This window comes from Dreissena polymorpha, chromosome 10 (assembly GCF_020536995.1).
Source record: "Dreissena polymorpha isolate Duluth1 chromosome 10, UMN_Dpol_1.0, whole genome shotgun sequence".
NCBI classification, from domain to species: Eukaryota; Metazoa; Mollusca; class Bivalvia; order Myida; family Dreissenidae; genus Dreissena; species Dreissena polymorpha.
The window spans coordinates 79620991-79641277 of NC_068364.1; the positions used below are offsets into that span (position 1 = coordinate 79620991).

A 20287-nucleotide genomic window follows, 5' to 3' on the forward strand; every position below is an offset into this window, starting at 1 on the left:
AATACATGAGATATCGCCGCTACATGTTGAGTACAAAAGAACGTATCCCAGACATATCAAATTTAACCCAGCTGTAGTAGCAATCACTATAACAGAGGTTACGGAACAGACGCGTAATAATATATTTGACTCTCGATATAACACTATACATCTTGATCTGCAGTAGTTTTTGTTCCCGCATCTATTTATAGCCTCTGATTATGAATGACCTGTGCTGAACAAAACTACCACGCGATTAAGACGCAGCAGATAGAGGACTATTTTAATCATTCAGAAATATTCTCTTCCGCGACATGTATATTTCTAACATTGTTTATTAATTCCTGTCTATATACGCTCCGTTCAAAAAATATTCCATTTAACATGATATTCACAGAATGTTTCCATTTGTGAATGCATATAGTTGAAGAACGCGAAGCTCTGGCATCAATTATACAACTCTTTCTCGGCGCGGATTGGGCAGATGCGGCAGTTATCAGGTTAATCCTAGTTAAAAAAAAAACTGGCCTCAAACGCGTGGTATAAAACTTAGTTGTTCGCAAGCGAATAACTTAAAATGAGTTAGCACTATATATTGAACTGTTTTATATTGAGCATGTACGTTTGTTATAAAACAAAATGTTAGTTTTGACAAACACACACAGGAAAGCAACTTGTAAAATAGATTCTATTTCTATTGCACATATCAACCATTAAACCGTGGTTAAATAGTAAACTTAAAGAAATGAACTTAAGGACTCGAAGATAAGTACAGTGTATGAACATGACGCTGTCTTATCTGTAATTCTGAGCTGGCAAAGCGTTCTTAACTAGTTCGTTTCTTAAACACTATTTACGGACTTGCCTTCCAATTGTTTCGTTATCAACACTAAGTGCATGACAGAAGTGTTTTTAAAAGTACTTCACACATAAATCACAAAATCTAAGGTATTTACACAATCTTATATTTACGTATGTTTCCGGAAGACTTATATTAAATAATAGTTAATTATGTATGTATATTTTACTGATTATAATTAATTGTAATTGTATGACACGTTTCCAATGTTAAATTAAGGTTTAATGATGTTTTGAATACGACTGATTGAATTCCTTTGTCCATGTACGGTCATCAAAGAGTTAATTAGCAATGTGACATAAGAATACTTTATTGTAAGTCTGATTTTCATATGTTTAAACTCTCTGGTTACGTTTTTTTATTGTGTTTTATTCACTTTTCAACTGGCTGATATAGCTTATATTTAATAAGTAATATCTTATATGATACCATTGTCTAAGCAAAGCTGTATAATTGGTTTTTACTTATCCCACCACTGTCTTATTAATGCTTTTTTATTTGCTGTTTTACACATGTTTAAATATTCTGATAAAGGCTCTTCGGAGTGTTTCACATATGCTTTCCATGCTTTATTAAGGTCTTATTCGGCGTAGCTGTTTAACCCAGCTTTTCACCTTAAATGACCTTTTTACATAACGCCAGCAGATTCGAATGTATAAACTTCATTTTTTGCATTGGCTGTATTGAGCATTATCACCCAGAACATTGGCAACATCACCTCGTCTTTCAATTATATGATGTAACACTGTTCAGTGTATGGAGATGCGGTAACACATTTTTTGCCCGTTTCAATTACGGATTACCATTAAATATCATCCTAAAGATTTGCAGGGTCAAGGCTAGGTCAGTAAATCGTCATGGGAAGACGGAAAAGAAATCAATGTACTATGGTCGCCTTATGTTGATAACACAGTATTGCAATATATTAAACAACACGAATTTTAAGGAAAGACATTAATGAAATCTAAAAGTTAAATCAATTTGTCTTGTATTTTGAGGCAAAACTACCGAAATAATATAGAGTCCATGATAAAAAGGATATCTCTTAATTATAAAGCCACTTATGTGTGTCGTAAGCAATCCAACATAGTTTGCCGACATTTGCCAGTTTGCTATTAATAACTCATTGACACTTAAATTTTCTATCGCAAAGTATCGTGGTTTGATGTTCCCTTTACAAGACACAAGATGTTTTTTAAAGACCCGCGTCTTGCTAAAATGGGTCTTATGCAATATACTACCAGCGTAGCTCCAGCCCAGCCTAGGCATCCGCGCAGTCTTGTGAAAGTGCATACTGAATTAGCTTCTCTTGAGATACCGCGGGACCTTGCGTACTTATATAGCGGAAAGCGTAGCCCCTGATCAGACTGTGCAAGTGCATATGCCATAAGACCAATTTTCGCATGATGGGGATGTGACAGCGTTATTTGAATGTGTGGAAAGACAACTGCGTCTTAATTAGATATCAACGTACCATATATTTCGATGACGAAGAAAATAGTTCATAAAAACATGTGAGGACATATATTATGTGATCTCACGTAGTATAATTTGTATCTACTCTTATGTAGTATAATATACGTGCACTTCATTACAGACATTTCATGTGGTGTTTACAAGATTATTAAGTGAACAAGAACAAAACAATACTTAAACATTTGTTTTTATGTAATATAAACGCCTATTTTCTACCTCAATTTCAAAGTCAGGATATACGCCGAATATCCATTTGATAGATATAGCTTGTCATATTTAAAAATTAATTAAAATCTGTGTTTAATGGTATTGTTTGTTTTCCCATAATTCCATTATCTGTAAAAGGTTATTGGTATTGGTGTTTGAATACGGAATCCTTGCATTATCTGCTTACGTCTACGTGTATTATTATTGTGTTTTACACATGCGCCCATTCTCTTTTTGCAGATGATACTGGTAACTGTTATGATTGCTGGGTTCGTGTGTTGGTAAGTTGATTCAAAAACCTAAAAAGTTGTCACTCCTCCATTCTGCCTAAAACAAAAGTGCCACGAATATGACTTGACTGAAAAGGAACGTGGTTACCTTGCGTAAACATATGTACTTACCAAGTAAAGTGGAACACACAAGAAACATTTCACAGAACAAATCTTTCCAACATTCATGGCAACATATTATACGAATTAGATATTGTATATATTTTGTTATATACATGTTGTTCAAATCATGTTATTTTCACATGACAATTATTTTTGTATAAAAACCATGCACAATATTTTTGGCCCATGCGTGAATAAAAATATGTGGTATAGGTATCTCGACCTACTGTAGAAATTTCCTTCATTGTATACTGTTTTTCAATTACAAATCTTCAGCATAAGTAATTATACAATTAAATAAGCCATTCCTGCATATGCCACCTTTTATAACCCATGTTTACTGGCACAAACTTATTTTGAAATTATAGCACGACACTGCCAACGCGCCAATGTTCCACCGGAAAGGTCAATTAAATAATAATAATAATAAACGGACTTGTTAACTGGCTAGTTACTTATCACTGTCTTACAGAGTCTGCAACGGTAACCACTAGCTCTTTTGATTAAAACAATGCAGGAGTGATTGGTGGCCACGTATTTTGGTGGAAGGTGTGCATTAGTTTCTTCAATACACGTATTTCTGTGATTGCTACCAGCGCCTGCACCTTGAACCAGCGTTCCTCTGGAAGCGGTCATGTGTTTGATGACAGCCCCCAGGCTCGGGCGATGTTTTGGAAGGCAGACAGAGACCAGAACGAGTACCTTACGTACGGGGAGTTCCAGAACGTGTTCCGTTCCTATGACAACAACAGTTAGTGCTATTGTTAAGTATGAACCGTCATTTGCATGTTCATTTTATCGTTGTTTGCGCTAAATTTTCCGCGATTACCATTACAATTACACCAACATACCATTACTAACGTAAGTATTTGTTAGCTATTCCGAAATTTATATAATATTTTCCACATGCCTTGACTATTTGTTTGATATAACTAATTATAAACATAATGTTATATATTATCGCAAGTTATTAATCCCGATGCGCAACATGTTTGTATATTGAAAAACATAAAATAAATGAAATATTCAATAGCGGACCGTCCTGTGTCGACTGGCAAAATTTCTGAATTGTTTAATTTAAATCGCTGATTTAATAAGTGTATATCTTCATATGTTAAGAGCGGAATGTATTGTGATAAGCGCAAACTACATGCAAAACCCCTTGTGCTATGATATGAATATTATTCATATTTGGCAACTTTATATTTTCATTGATTATATTCGAACCACTTCCCTGTCAAATAACGAGCGGTCTGTTGACATGCGTTGTTTAAAGACAACTGGCACCATAGCTGAATCGCTGTAGTTTAATCTTTTGTTCAATGTTTGTTTTATAGTAATCTTCAAATTGCATGGCGGACTGTATTGTGACCACTTAGAACATAGCTGAAGCGTTCTTGCTCAAACACTTATAAAGTGTTTTTACATCTTCGCAATGCAAGTCAATAGCGCACGATTTTGCTTTATGGCTTATTGGAGATTTTTACATCTTCGCAACGCATGTCAATAGCGGACGATCTTGCTCTATCGCTTATTAAATGTTCGACCATATCTTCATTGCAATAGGTACGTAACGAAACGGTGAACGTAGCTGAATCGTTATAGCTTATCGCTGATGCAATGATTTTAAATCATGGCATATATTTATCTGATTACGAGCGTAGCTAAATTGTAGCTTTATCGTTTTCTTTAATATTTATAAATCGTTGTATGTCAAAATGGACGATAGTGTGAATAGCTCAGACTTCGCGTAGAACGCTTATACGTGTATAAATAAAAAAAATACAACATGCATTTGAAATACTCGCTTTCATTATGATTCAAGTAAAATCGACAAAAACCAAAGCAGAGTGGTTTCAGCCATAATAATGACTTACTGTTTGACAAATCAAGTTAAATTATTGGGCTTCATGCTTAAATAAGGCCCCAAATACGAGCAGCATAACTCTTAATCGAGACATGTCCCGTTTCTTTTACTTTCAATGCTTCAAAATACACTGAACAAATTAGGTATAATAATTAGGTTTATTGCGAAGATCCATGTTGATTTCGCTAATTATAGGCAGTTCGCTGCCAATGTATGTTGCAGCTGATAAATTACTTGTGTTGACATAATACCAAGTTAACTTATCAACTGTAGATGACCCAGTGACCACCTCATATTTCCCAGAGCACTGGACGAGATTTTTAAAAGGGGCTTTTCACGCTTTGGTAAATTGACAAAACTAAAAACAAATCGTATTCACAAATTTTCGTTGTAATTATGATTTTTGTGAGGAAACAGTAAAACTGAACATTTACCATGCTCTAAAATATCCATTATATGCATCTTTTGACGATTTAAAAATCTGAAAATTGTTAAACGTTGCAACGCGAAACGATTGAATAATTTAGAGACTTCTGTTGTTGTCGTTATATTTTGTGATACAACGAGGACTGCTTATATAAAAAAAAAAACTCATTGTATGAGCACAGATGGTCGAGTGGTCTAACCGATAGACTTTTACTCCAGAGGTTAGTGGTTCGAATTCAGTTGAGAGTTACTTACTTCTTCTGCCTTTAATTTTTATTCTTGTTTTTTTACGGGAGTTTTTAGATTTTATGTTTACATTTATAAATATAAAGCATTTATTGACAAAATTAAATACATGCCAAAATCTGTGAAAAAAGGTCCATTTAACAGCTCAATCTCAACATCAACCGACCTTCTGATGGGCATCAGAATATGCTGGTGTTATATTGCTGGTGTAATGCTTGTACATTTGTCGCATATCACTAGCTGACGGTCTTGTGACCAGCGCAGAGTTCCTGGAGCATTGGCAAGATGAGATGAACGGCACGGTGACACAAGGCCTGCACGTGTTCATGATCCTTGACGTCGACAAGGACTTTATTCTGGAGATCACAGCAGAAATTCCGCACATTTACCACTGGTTTGACTTTAACTGTAAGGGAATTGTATATGTTTTTGACGCATTGAGTTAGAAGGAAAAGTCACATGATTCTAAACGAGTCAGGTCAATTTAATTTTATTTTGGAAACAAAGGGCATCCGTCAAAAAATACATAGTTATACATTGTAACTTACTATTATGTCATAACAGAGTTGTGTTTAGAACATGTTTATAAAAAAAAACGAGTTGTGTTAATATAGAATGTAAATTATTAAGTTATTGATATTTTTATATCTTGATTAAAATGCATACGGGTTGTAATAATATAGAATGTACATTATTATGTAATTGATATTTTCAGATCTTTACATAGTTGTGATAAGAACATATTCACACACACACACACACACATGAACGCACACACATAAACAACCAAAAACAAACCAAACAAAAACCTTGAACTTGGTCGTAAAATGTGTTTGAAATGGAAGCATTTTCTCCCCGAATATAAGAAACTTCCGTATTATGTATTGGTGTATTGACGGTTGTTATAAATTCATGCATAAGGAACGTATCAATATTAATACCTCCATTTTGGAATCTAGAGAAACACTTCGTCCAACGTGAAGTGCATGTGATGCGTCAATTAAAATATAGTTTTGAAATGTAAACGGCGTGAATTTACTTATAATTGTTCACCATGTTATGCTTGCACAAAATAATGAGTACATACTTATTTTTCAGCTGACTGGAAGGTAACAGAAGGAGAATTTGTGGTCCAGTGGGTGAAAATATCAACATAACATTGATTTTATCCTTGTTCAATGGCTTGATCGCTTCTGTTCCATAACGTTGTAACGTTTCGTCAGGCGAAACAATAAATGAATCTACTTTATACTAGTTAAGAAACATTTTACATTACATGACAGCATGCTACATGTACTCATGTTCTTGGTTTGTACCAAGATCATCTCGTATATGCCAAACCGTTGAATTTCATGCTGGATGAAACAAACACACTTCTCTGCTTTGCAAGTGTACTTATACGAATAAGAACTACACCGATGTGCCACAAGTGAACGTCGAAAAACTAAATGGCTGACGTGAACAATAAATGTGCTTCATAAAACAAAGCGTTTTAAACATATTAAACACCAAGTGACCAACCATTTACGTTAATATTTGGTAATATAGCCTTTCGATTTTAATACACTCTGTATTTTCCTTGGTAAGCTCGAAAACAAAGTTCTGATATATTCAACGGGAATGTTTATTCAGATGTCTCGAATGGCTGCCTCAAGGCTCAAGCTTATTTTGTGTGTCTACGATATCAGATTGATTTTTAGTTGTCTTTTAAGCCTATGCCATACGTTCTCTATTATATTTAGGTCCGGACTTTGGGCAGGCCAGATCATAGAATGAATATTCTGTTTTGAACTGTAGCGTTCCTATTTTGATTGAAAACTCCAGTTATGTCCGATAAAGTTATTTTCCTGTTTTGTTTAACGATCCGTAAAAATGCCCGACTTTCACGTTCATTTATTTTTGCCGGGGCTCCTTTTCTCGGTAAGTTTTCAACACTATTTCGTGCGCAAAATCTATTAATAATCCCAGCTATTGTAGTCCGTGGTATGCCTAATCATCGGCAAATTTCTGTTTGTACTAATGCAATATATGCCAGCGAATGCTCACTGACACATTCGCTGTCAAAAGACCGCACTAATAACTAATAATCAAAGCGCCATCGGCGTTAAAAGTCTATTTACAAGATACAGCGAAGATTCTACTAAAGTAAATGTTAAAGGGACAATTGACTAAATGAAAATTTAAAGGCAATCTAAAAAGTATTTTTAAAGAATAAGTACAAATTAATGGAACAAGAAGTAATGAAATATTTAAACAATAAAACTAAATCAATCGGAAAATTAGAAACACGTATCAAGAGTGTTTGGTATTTTGCGAGCAAGAAAGTGCCCGGATGTTTATGCTCTTATTTTTTAATTTGGAGAAAAATAGTTCCCTACAGATCTGTCCGTTGCTTGTTTATTGAAAAGATGAAGTCAATATTTTTCATAACTATTACAGGCCCCTCTGAAATATTCGCACTAGGTGGTAATTAACGTTATCAGTACATCATTATATTAACGAGACTGAACGACTTTTTCATTCGGAAGCTAAGGTGAAAGTTATATATTTGTTGTTATTGTTTTGTTTGATACTTCTCATTATGCAGTTTACGATAACTTTATTTTCATGTAAGCAGAAGGGAACAATTAGTTGTTTTTGTTTTGTTGTTATTGTTATTGTTGTTGTTGTCTTTACCGACTTCGTTACATACGCAATATATTACATGCACGCCGTATTTTGAAGCACACGTTCTGATATTTTCAATCCTTATTCAAAGTTTTCACATAATTTTAAATAATATGCCAAATAGTATGCGGATCAAAATACTGTTGTTTAATCCCCTCTCTTCCCGCTCAAAATCGCAAGGTAAATGTTTGCCGTCACAGAGTTTAACGATATTACAGCCCTAAAAACTCGACAGTCTTCTTAAAGAAACAAAAACATTATGTATCCGTAAAATCTATTAAAGTAACGTACGCCATTAATAAATACATTGAAACAGTTTGTTATCTGAAACTCAAATACGATCAGATTCACTTTGTTAAAAAACACATAACTGAGTATGAAAAAAGTAACGAAAAATGCGTGTCGTCTTTATCTGTGATTACTTTTTTTAAATATTTAAATGACGCTCATTTTACAACCATATTAGTAAACATTTGTTTTGCATTTATTTCGAATCAAAATACGCTTTATATCTCGACTTTACTCCCCGAAAATTTACTTAGTGAAGCTGTAATTAGGCCATCCCGCTAGGAATGTTATTCGCAGCGAATAAAGTCGAGATGCAGAGCGATTATTAATACGAAATACACGCTAGTAACTTTCTTGATAATATGGCTGGAAAATGAGCGGCATTAAAAAATAAATACAAGCTTAATAGGGTATAACACGGCGATAAATGCATGCCCCTGCATGGAAGTCGCTATCTTGACTATCACGTGATTACCCGCTCTGTAGGTTACATTATCCTAAACGGAAGTGGAATTTGGGGGGTTACATGCAGTCGGTTTGCTACTTAGTACATATGATGCAGGTCCTGGTGCATAAAATTTTTAAAATGTATCTGAAATGAAGAGTTTAGGTGTCAGTTTAAAGGTACATGTGTAAGTCACAGGGCAAAAGGCCTGATTTGTGCATTTCTTTGTATGTTAGTGGTTGCCAGCCTCAATAGTAGGGCATGGTTTTTGCCTTCAAATGGCAGTGCCGGTAGCTGTCAAAACCGGTTCATATGTTCAAAGGTAATTATTTTGAGTTACACCGTATAGAATTTTTTCCAATGCAGTTTTTTTGTAAGCTTATGCAACCACCTTTCCAGTCATGTATAGTTATATATTGGCTTATCGCTCGGTCATGGTGAAATTTGAGATCAAAGATTGCGAATTCTATATATAACAAAGAAGGAAATTAATTGGGCATGTGTAACCTGTATAGTAATCGTTATCTAGCGTTTGCCAATAACAGAATTATTTTACGAACGAAATTTGTTTTATTTTCTAAAAACGTTTTTTCACTAAAATTGATCTAAAATATTTACTAAAAATGATGTAAGAAAAATTCTCAGAAGAAAATCTTTGGAAAAAAGTTTCTGTGTAAAAAATATTGTAAGAATTAGAAAATTCAATGTTAATCATTTTATCTAATTCGTCTGCCAACATCCTACTTCATCCGGGCATTTTAAAGCATGTTTACACGCAATCGACGAGACGTCTTTAAGATTTGCTAAAGCCAAAAGACAAAAATTCAACTTCATAAATAACGATCTGCTATTTTATATATTATAGTAAATAAAGAAGTATGCATATATTCCGACAGTCTCTTATTGTAGTACATGCATATTTGTAAACGTGCCTTTAGGCCTCGATGTTTACGTGTAGGCATAATATATATGCATGTATGGACAAACGATTCAAACAAATATGTTTAGTTACGCGTTTATTTTTTGGATGAGATTGATAAAATACCTTATAAAATAGTAAATGAATATAATAATCATTTGGAAATTATTGTATTCTTCTGTGAAAACTATGTTTTTAGTGTATGCACATTTAGCAAACTATAGCGTGTTCAATTCAATGCTGGATCAAAGATCAGAAGAACGCAGTAACGTCATATCGCTATACACCGCAGAACTAAAATGAAGTGGGGCTATGGGATGTGGAAAATTGCTATGTATTCATTGATAAAACGCCAATTGCTGTTCAAGAATGTCTCAATAAGTCAGAACATAACAGAACAAATCGTGTATTACTTAAGCATTTTTACAGCTCATCGTGGTCAATATAAACATTCATAAGTTTAATCGCCATTCTAACCTATATCCTGTTGGCCCGTATTAAAAATAGATCCCCATTGATTTCAATGGACATGGCCTTCTTTTAAAAGAGATAACAAGTCAATAAACATAAACGTAAAACGAATAAAAATAATACAAAATCAAAACGGTCTAAATAAATGACTTAGTATTTCCGATATTTACTGTTGATTGTGACCCGATTCCGTCTCCATCAATTTAACAAAACGAAATTGATTTCCGATTATATGATTAGAGGAATATAGAGGACAAAATTCATACATCTTTTTGTTGACCATCTAAGTAAACGTTGAAAATCAAGTCCGTAATTGTATATATCTAGTAGTAGTGGTAGTAGTAATAGTAGTAGTATTTAGTAGTAGTAGTAGTAGTAGTAGTAGTAGTAGTAGTAGTAGTAGTAGTAGTAGTAGTAGTAGTAGTAGTAGTAGTAGTAGTAGTAGTAGTAGTAGTAGTAGTAGTAGTAGTAGTAGTAGTAGTAGTAGTGGTAGTAGTAGTAGTAGTAGTAGTAGTAGTAGTAGTAGTAGTAGTAGTAGTAGTAGTAGTAGTAGTCGTAGTAGTAGTCTAGTAGTAGTAGTCCTAGAAGTAGTAGCCGTAGTCTCTAGTAGTAGTAGTCGTCGTCGTAGTAGTAGTAGTCGTCGTAGTAGTCGTCGTCGTAGTCGTAGTCGTCGTCGTAGTCGTCGTGCTCGTAGTCGTAGTACTAGCCGTAGTAGCCGTCTAGTCGTCGTAGTCGTCGTAGTCGTCGTAGTCGTCGTCGTCGTAGTAGTCGTCGTCGTAGTAGTAGTAGTAGTAGTCGTAGTCGTCGTCCTCGAAGTCGTAGCCGTCGTCGTCGTCGTAGTCGTCGTCGTCGTCGTCGTCGTAGTCGTCGTCGTCGTCGTCGTCGTCGTCGTCGTCGTCGTAGTCGTCGTCGTCTAGTCGTCGTAGTAGTCGTCGTCGTCGTCGTCGTCGTCGTCGTCGTCTCGTCGTCGTCGTCGTCGTCGTCGTCGTAGTCGTCGTAGTCGTCGTCGTGCTAGTCGTCGTCGTCGCCGTCGTCGTCGTCGTCGTCGTCGTCGTCGTCGTAGTAGTCGTCAGTAGTAGTAGTCGTCGTAGTCGTTGTTGTAGTCGTCGCGTAGTCGTAGTTGTAGCCGTAGTAGTAGTAGTCGTAGTAGTTAGTAGTCGTAGTAGTAGTCGTAGTAGTAGTAGTAGTCGTAGTCGTCGTAGTAGTAGTCGTAGTAGTCGTAGTAGTAGTCGTCGTAGTCGTAGTAGTAGTAGTAGTAGTGTAGTTGTTGTTGTTGTTGTCGTCGTCGTAGTCGTCGTCGTAGTCGTCGTAGTAGTCGTCGTCTAGTAGTAGTAGTAGTAGTAGTAGTAGTAGTCGTAGTAGTAGTAGCCGTAGTAGTACAGTAGTAGTAGTAGTCGAAGTATCCTTTTTCACGTGTTTGCCACACATATATGATGAACCGACAGTTATTGTACTTTATTTGACTTTCTTTTTTGTACCAAATGATGTACTTGACGATCGTCGTAACTGTTAATTCAAAGAGACGTTTTGGATACTTAATTAAAAACTATATTCCTTACAGTTGAAATAGTAAACTGCGTTATGATATATAAAACAATTACCCTATTTTTGCATATACATTCGATATTGTTCATATTTTACATTATAATACAGGTAAGGACAAGTGTTTTGTGTGAACAGTTGCAATAGCATTTGGTGGCCAATACTAAACGTATCAACGTTTAAACAAGCTTCATATTGCAAAAAAAAAACATCAGAAAATATATAAGGAGATAAAAGTGTTTTTATCCAATGTTGTAATCACAAAAACACAAATAAAACATACAATGACTAAAAACTGGGATCACAGCATCTGTCAATGCATTGCGTTGTGGGTTTGAACTGGTTTGAGGGCTAGCCGAGCCTCACCTTTGACCCAGAATTAAACACAGACGAAATGCGCATATGCTGACAATAAATGAAAAACATCAATGCCATAAACTTGTAGTACAAATCTAATATTACAAAATTAAGTGCCAACGTATCGTACGAAATGGCATTCGATTACATCGATCAGGGGATAGGCTTTAAAATTATTAGTAGACAAATTAATAATCTCCATCAAAACACAAAATTATGCCTTACAACTGTAAGTAATGTTATTGTATACATGGCTGTTGGTTGCCAACTTAAATTAGTATGCTTTGATTGCTAGCATGCTCTTATATGACTAATTTATGGTTAAGTTTAGTGTTGAAATTAGGGACGTAAGTAGCAATTCATTAAAAATTTCTGTCCTCTTGTCCGCCGGTATGAGAAACGTCATGCGATATACCCTCGCCTTCGCTGATGAACGCCGTCAGTTGAACTATTGAACTCCGTTTATAGTTCATTCAACTTCTTACATCCATAGCCGTATTCAAAGAACAATGTGGACCAGATATATAAAAGAAGACCGTTTTAAAAGTCAACAACCATAAAGATGAATGATATAAAGGCATCGTTTATTGTACAATGTGTTTACAAATGGCATTTTTACTCGGATATTTATTGTTTTAGTTTGCTATGAAGTTTTGCCGTTCCTAAACATATCATAATGAGTTATGATGTTTTTATAAGATTGGTTTTTGTCTGATCTTGCTTGTACATGAAAGACCGCGTCGGTATGCCTATTGTGAAAAGGCAACAGACCTTTTAAATAACATTTTCAATATAAAACTGTAGAGCTTAGTATGTAAAAATAATTTATCACATATAAAACACTAACATAGCACATAATTAATTATCCTCACGTTCCGTGATAAAAAAGAAAGAGGCATACCGACAGTTTCATCTCCCAAAGCCCAAATATGCACTACAGCTTTAACTTAGTTCTTGATCGTTCGGAAAAAATATAAATATTATCTTCTACAACCAATTTCATTCATTTTCGCAATGTTTAAGAAAAGATATCCTTACATGATATTAATATTTGAATAATACAATCAATAGCCGTGATAAATTATAACAAGGGAAATTTTATGGTGCCCCAATATATATTACTTCAGTATATTGACTAGATTGTGTTTCCTACGTCTAGATCAAAAGCTGAAATTGATTATTAGTAATCACTACTTCACTTAATAAAGGATTATAAAGGAATCTATAACATGTAAATATGGGATGAGACGAAATAATTGGCTTATTCTCCCAAGTGTCAATCGACATATAATATTCCACTGTTCCACTGTTATTATATTGACAATAACTACGGATTTTCTTTGTAAGAACGCTGCCATCGATAGCAGCATTGTTCTTCGTATCAGAAGTAGTACAAATAGACCGTAGCAATCGTTATTTAGTAAATGATTTAGATCAATATTTACTTAAAGCACCATCTTTATTTAATATTAACTCTATTTTGTTTATCCTTGGACTATTGAACGTTCATCGTCGTGTGTCCTTGGTGGTGTTTGCTCTTTTTGTTTTAACATACGGAACGAGCAGAGAGTATCATTCGGCGAGCAGCGTCATTTTTCAGGAGACTGCTCTGGAAGGTTGAACTTATAATGTACAGTAAAATTTAATAATGCGATTTACGATAATAATAATTATTGATTGTGTGTATTGTTTTTATTTCTAATAATAGTCATTAATAATTATGATATTATTTTTAAATAATAATAATAATAATATTAATTATTATTATTATTATTATTATTATTATTATTATTAACATTATCATTATATTAGTTATGATTATTATTATTATTATAATAATTATTATTATTTTACTAAGACTTTAATGATTTATAGTGTTGTGTTGATGTTAACGTAGAAGAACATTTTTTTAATCAGGCTTTTAAACTTTAGTTACTACATAACAAACTAAATGGTGTATTTTATAACAGAGGGCGCATCACGTTACAGACTCGCCACTATGGACAGAACTGTTGTTATTCTCATAATGACATTATCGTGGCTTTATTCGTTAAATGCAGGTAACTCGTAATACATACAGCTATTATTATGAAACATACATCGAATCATACTCAAAACAACTTTTAATCCTTGTAATAAGCATTGTTGTATTTGATTTATGTTATTTGGATAAACGCGAGTTTATGAACACGGATACATCATTACATTTAAAATACAGAGTCAATTGTCAGTATGATTTTAATTTTTTGCATTATATGGTTTGCGATTGTACATTATGCGATGAACAAATATAGAAAATACTCACTACATTCTATATTAACCGTTCGTGTCAATACATGTAAATACATGTTCTTGACCAGTAAGTACTTGTCGAGAAAGGATTGCGATGGTCAATTATTCCAAAGAAACTAGTTGCTCGTGGTTGCATAATACATACACTCGACTGACTTCAAATCCTAAGACAGCCAGCCTTTTACAATCAGAATGTCAGCGCGATCTATGTATATTTACTGTTTAGTTATCTTTGTTTCCATACACTACGTATATTCATGTCGTCGTTTTGCAAAATGTTTCCTTTTTGTTTCAGCCTTTACCAATGTTGCATTGAATAAGGCGGCCACCCAAACCGACACGCATATCGGAGGCGATGCATCATTGGCCGTGGATGGGTCTAATTTCCAGGCATCTTCTTATGCGGACACTGGTTGCACAAGGACCGTGTCTGAAGACGCATCTTGGGAGGTCGATTTGGGAGACCTCTACGTGATAAATCGAGTGAAAATATTAAATAGACTAGGTAAGTATAATACTGTAGTGTTCCCATGTTTGTGAACTCTTAATGCTGAATTGTGTATTCAACATAATCTGTTATTTGATATTTAAGAATTAATCGACGGGTAACCGTTGGCTTTTGCGGTAATAACCAACGATGTGGAGTTCCGATGCGTAGGAATTAAACCACGAGGGCGTAGCCCGAATGGTTTGATACCAAGCATCGGAACGACAATGCCATACCCGGTTAATGACTCAATGGACATTTACTGAAAACATTGTTCTGAAGAATCGAACGATAAGAAATCTGGTTCAATATTCATAACGTTAACAAACATATCTTGGCGAATTATGTCGTACAAGTTGCAGTGCATAAACACATGTTCTTCATTTTCTATATATGTGAGGCAGTGAAAGCAAGTCCGTGTATGATGGCAAAAGGTCTGTAATTAGATCGAGAGATTAATGGATTCAAAATGATCGAAACCCGTCGAAGCCGTCGTGTAGCCTTCTGACATATAATTATATATGAAAACAATATGAACAACTTGATTAGTGATAATAGAAAAGTAATTGATTAACAAAACCTGACAATCAAAATAAATCTGTTTTTTTTTCTTTTAAAAACCGATTCATTTCTCGAAATATTTGCGTCCGTAATTTAGATTGTAATTGTTATGTCAATGGTTTAGAAATTAATTACTATCCAGATACCAGTCAAAAAAATCAATCACTTAATGGTGCTTCCGTTGTTATTAAAAGAATTACATATACAAACGCCGAGTTTTATCAAGTGAACATTAGGCGCATGTGTTTGAAGAGCTTGCAAGCTTGCAACCGTGATACCGTTAATCAAACACAAGGTATAATTACCATCATACCAAAAGGCGTTGAACATAGGTAATATTTATATAACTGGGGCCAAAGATTTTTACGTAATACTGCAAATGAAATAGGTTCTTGACAAAGTAATATATACATTAAAGAGGCTTTTTCACAGATTTTGGCATGTTTTTGAAGTTTATCATGTAATGCTTTATATTAATAAATGTAAACATTGGATCTACAGGAAAAAATCAAGAATAAAATGTTTTTTAAAGAAAAAAAGTAACCGTATGCAGAGCTCGAATCACTGACGCCTGGACTTTTGGAGTAAAAACCCTACCAATTAGACCGCTCGACAATTCTGCCAAGTATGTTGATAGACGCATTTTATACTTTATATATGCAATCTTCGTAGCTTCACAAAATATAGCGACAACAACAGAACTCGCCAAATTATTCAGTCGTTTCGCGTTGCAGCACTTTATAATATTCAGGTTTAAAAATCTTCGAAATATGCATATAATGGCTATATTAGAGCATGGTAAATGATCAGTACTACTTTTTCCTCACAAATATCATAACTAAAACGAAAATTTGCGAATCTGCAACAACTTTTTCCAATTTTGTCAATTTACGAAAACGTGAAAAGGCCCCTTTAAATCAACAACGACTTAATTGAATGAATCAATGTTTGGTGTATATGAGAGATTGCTAGACTCATTTATTATATTAACTATGCAATACATTAGATAAAAAAGGTGTATTCTTAAAATCACGTTTCAAAGCGTTTTTTTAAGTATATAATTTCCATCCAAACTTTTTTCTATCTATAATAAAAGCAATAAGACGTTACATCTTGCACATAATCTCGACTTTATGAAAACGTTTACGGGTTATTTTTATACACACACAGAACTAAACATCAGCATGAATTGTGTAATATTTGTTTCGTTTTATTGTTAAGAAGGTATCACAACGTATTTTCTTATCAAACGTATAAACGCATTACTAAAAATACTAATTTACAGTGATTTTAGTATGGAACCTTTATAGATTCGTCCGTAACAACTCTTTCCTATTTAAAATATGATAAACATATCTGCCAATTGTATAATGTCAAAACGATAGTAAACTTTTTCACAGATTTAGAGGGAATGTTTACGTGTCAATAAGTTTAAAACAGAACGTTTGCTTTATGTGAAGCTCTTTAAAATCTTCGTTCATGTCTTAATCTTAGTAAATGTTGGTTGATAAAAGTAATGTTTATCTATAATTGTAAAATAAAAACTATGACATCTCTAAAAGCAGCGAATTGCATTTTTTTTTATTTCAATAATTTCCGTAATAGAAAAGATCAAGACGTTACCTATTTCGAGTTATTTGGAAAGTGCTTTAAGAACTAATGATATTTAATGGTATTCCTTAACAAATATTTGAACCTCGCGCTGTGAAACAAGGGTTTAATGCATGTAAGTAAAGTGTCGTCCCAGATTAGCCTGTGCAATCCGCACAGAATCATCAGGGACGACACTTTCCGCTTTTATGATATTTTTCGTTTAAATTCTCTTCTTAGCAAAAACATAGTAAAGGCGGAAAGTGTCGTCCCTGGACTTCACAGGCTAATCTTGGACGAAACTTTATTCACATGCATTAAACCCCCTTTTCACAGAGCACGGCTCATTTTTATACTATACTACAAAGAATTGTGTTGTTTAAATGTTTTAAGTGTTAGAATATGCATGCATTAAATTGCTTTCGTGGAGTTTCCGTGCGATGTGGAGGAGTGATCCCTTGATTTCCGCACACCCATTGCCGTTAAAAATAAATAATTTAAACGTACACAAAAAACATGTTTTTCATGATAAAATTTCATACAGAGCCTACGTAAGAAAACTGCATTTTGTATAAATAATGGAAAACAAATGCATCATGTCTGGCAAATTAAAATGCCAATGTCCTCGTAAAAATCTGATAAAAAAAAGTCCAAGCCTAAAAGACACCTTCTCATGTGCTAGTTCTGGCTACCATAACTTTAAATGTCGCTTTTATGATTTTGAGTGGCGCGACAATACCATATAAACTGTACGCTCAAGTTTCTTTAGCTACTCTAGTGCATGCATTTTGCACATCATTTAATTAATTAACATTTACTTATTAGCTATAGTACGCATATATCAATATAACTACTTATTTGACTCTGATGAAACTAAATGGAAATATGTAAGCACCTATTTACAACTCGAATAACCTCGTTAAAAACATTCTGCAAACGTTCACAAGGCACCGAGGGTATTCATTCACAACAACGGGCACACATTCTCGCTATTTCTAATCATGTATCATTATTTGAAATAAAATTTGCGGGCTGTCCAGTATCTAAAAAAACGTACAAACAAAGGTGCAGCGTGTCAAAATTGCTTGTAAAACAATGTTTGGGATGTAAAAAAACGTAGTAACCACTAAAAAAGCCAAGCAACAAATGTCCGTAAAACCGATGTGCGGATATAGTTTATCAATATAACATGCGTACTTATGTATGTGGTAAAACGTCAATTAGGCGAGAAATTTGTCATCTGAATAGTTTTTTCAAGTTGTTATCTTTCACCCGAAATACTGTTCGTATTTAGGTCTTCACTCACAATTTGATGTTTGTATTTACACTATTTGCCATCCTTCCTCCATTATACATCGGGGATGTTTTCTAGTATATTTATGTGTCGGTGTTACAGATTACGTCGAAGCACCTGATATTGATCAGTGGGTTTTCTTCGATTGTAAGTTTTTCCACTCAATACACGAAAGAATCAGGGTAAGTATATCATTATTATTGCATATATCTAGTTCGATTACTCGTCATGTATGTGTAGTTGTTATCTTTATTAGCCACTTATGATGTCTTATCACCAAAGAACTTTGACGTACCAAAACTAGTTATTTACATTATTAATTTTGCGATGTTTTGGAGATATTCTAATAGACGATGTTAAAACGACATTAAACATCGACGTTAAAAAACGTGTCGTAATGTTTTTATGCATGTAATATTATAATGCGTTTAAAGGATTTGCTTTGCATACCTGTTGATGAACGTTCTTGTTTTGTGCTGTCATGATTTTATTCGATTTACATTTAGGACGTGTTTGTTTCTTTGGCTTTTTGACATTTAAAGCATCGATAGTGTCGTTTTCAGTACAAAGCCGGTCGGCTAGTTCGTAACTTGACATATCTGTTTTGACGATCGTGGTTGTTATTTTCGTTGTCAAAATATCCAGTTTTATTTTTGAAAGGACCAGCAGAGAGCGACGTTTCATAAATAATGCTTTTGATGTAGACGGGCTGCACGTTATGCCTTAGAAACAGCGAATTCTGACATATAACTGTAATTATCGAGTTAAATATGGTCTGAGGACAATTTAAATTTAAATAAATTGGAATTGGATGTGTAATAATTGCAACTTTCATTATTTAGAGATCGGTTTGTGTGTATATTGTGCTGTGGTAAACCGTTTGTTAATTGGTCAGTGACATGAACAAAGGACCAGTTTCTATTATTTTTAACCTGGTTTTGAAGCTGAATTTTACTTCGTTTATTGTTGTTATGTTTAATGACCAGCAAACTGCAAACGTATCGTACATATTAATTGTCCTTTATATTTACCACAATGTTGTTTTCAATATAGGAACGTCGGCTTGTTTTATCTTTGGACCAGCGAATGGCAATTCACCACATTAGTTTTTTCCATAGTAACCGTGTCAGCTTAGAATGTATTTGGCAAAAATTAAGCGTATGATAATATTTGTTTTTATAATAAGATTGTCAGCTTGAAATGCCTTTAGACCAGTGGATTGCTACGAATCCTATTTGTTATTTGTAATATAAGATGGCCCGCCAGTGAGATGATTGGAGCAGCTAATGTATATCCGAACTATGGCGATAAAAAGGGGCGTGGGCTCAAAAGGATGAGGGGATCGGAATTGAGTACATTGAGGTATGTGCCTAAATGCTGCTTTTGTATTTGACTGGTACATATGTGTGTAATGCGTAGCAATCACATGGGCCAGCACAGAATCTATTAACATTGTTGTATGTGATTACGGTTTAAGATCAGTTCCACTTTGCGGTACTTTATTTTCTTGGTCTTAAAAGATAGCACGAACTAAAAATACTTGCGGAGTTTTTTTATACTCAATTTCATAAAATGTACTTTGTTTGCTGGTATGAGTATTACATTGCTCCTAAATTGACAAAAATACTTTAGAAGTTGAAAAACGAAACAACGAAACGTACTTATAAACATCAGAAAATTGCAAAAGTGTTTGGGTTAATTAAATAGTGTAAGATCCTTCCAGTTATAAGTGAAACAATTCATTATTATATTCGTTTCAAATAATCAATTATCTTTTATGACTGTCAGAAAAATCATATTCACATTTCAAGTCCTTATCCACATTGTATTCTGATATAGCTGTCTTTTAGATATTTTAAGGCCAAGCACTGTGTAAATTATCACCAACACAAATATACGTATTTATATTTTTTGTCTAAAAA

General features: G+C 34.1%; 1 protein-coding gene across 3 annotated transcripts in view; it reads left to right on the plus strand.

The window, feature by feature from the left end:
• The first annotated feature begins 766 nt into the window (after positions 1 to 766).
• The window catches only part of LOC127848238 (uncharacterized), an 83864-nt gene continuing 64343 nt past the window's right edge, over positions 767 to 20287 (plus strand). Inside the window, exons 1-5 of one of the 3 annotated variants that reach the window (XM_052380576.1) lie at positions 768 to 927; positions 2762 to 2802; positions 3510 to 3664; positions 5693 to 5860; positions 6551 to 6645. In XM_052380576.1, the coding sequence (XP_052236536.1) occupies positions 2762 to 2802; positions 3510 to 3664; positions 5693 to 5860; positions 6551 to 6609 (423 nt within the window). In that variant the 5' untranslated portion in view covers positions 768 to 927 and the 3' untranslated portion in view covers positions 6610 to 6645. Of the gene's footprint in view, positions 928 to 2761; positions 2803 to 3509; positions 3665 to 5692; positions 5861 to 6550; positions 6702 to 20287 lie in introns of those variants that run through there. The other 2 variants (XM_052380575.1, XM_052380577.1) reach the window with 2 other exon arrangements.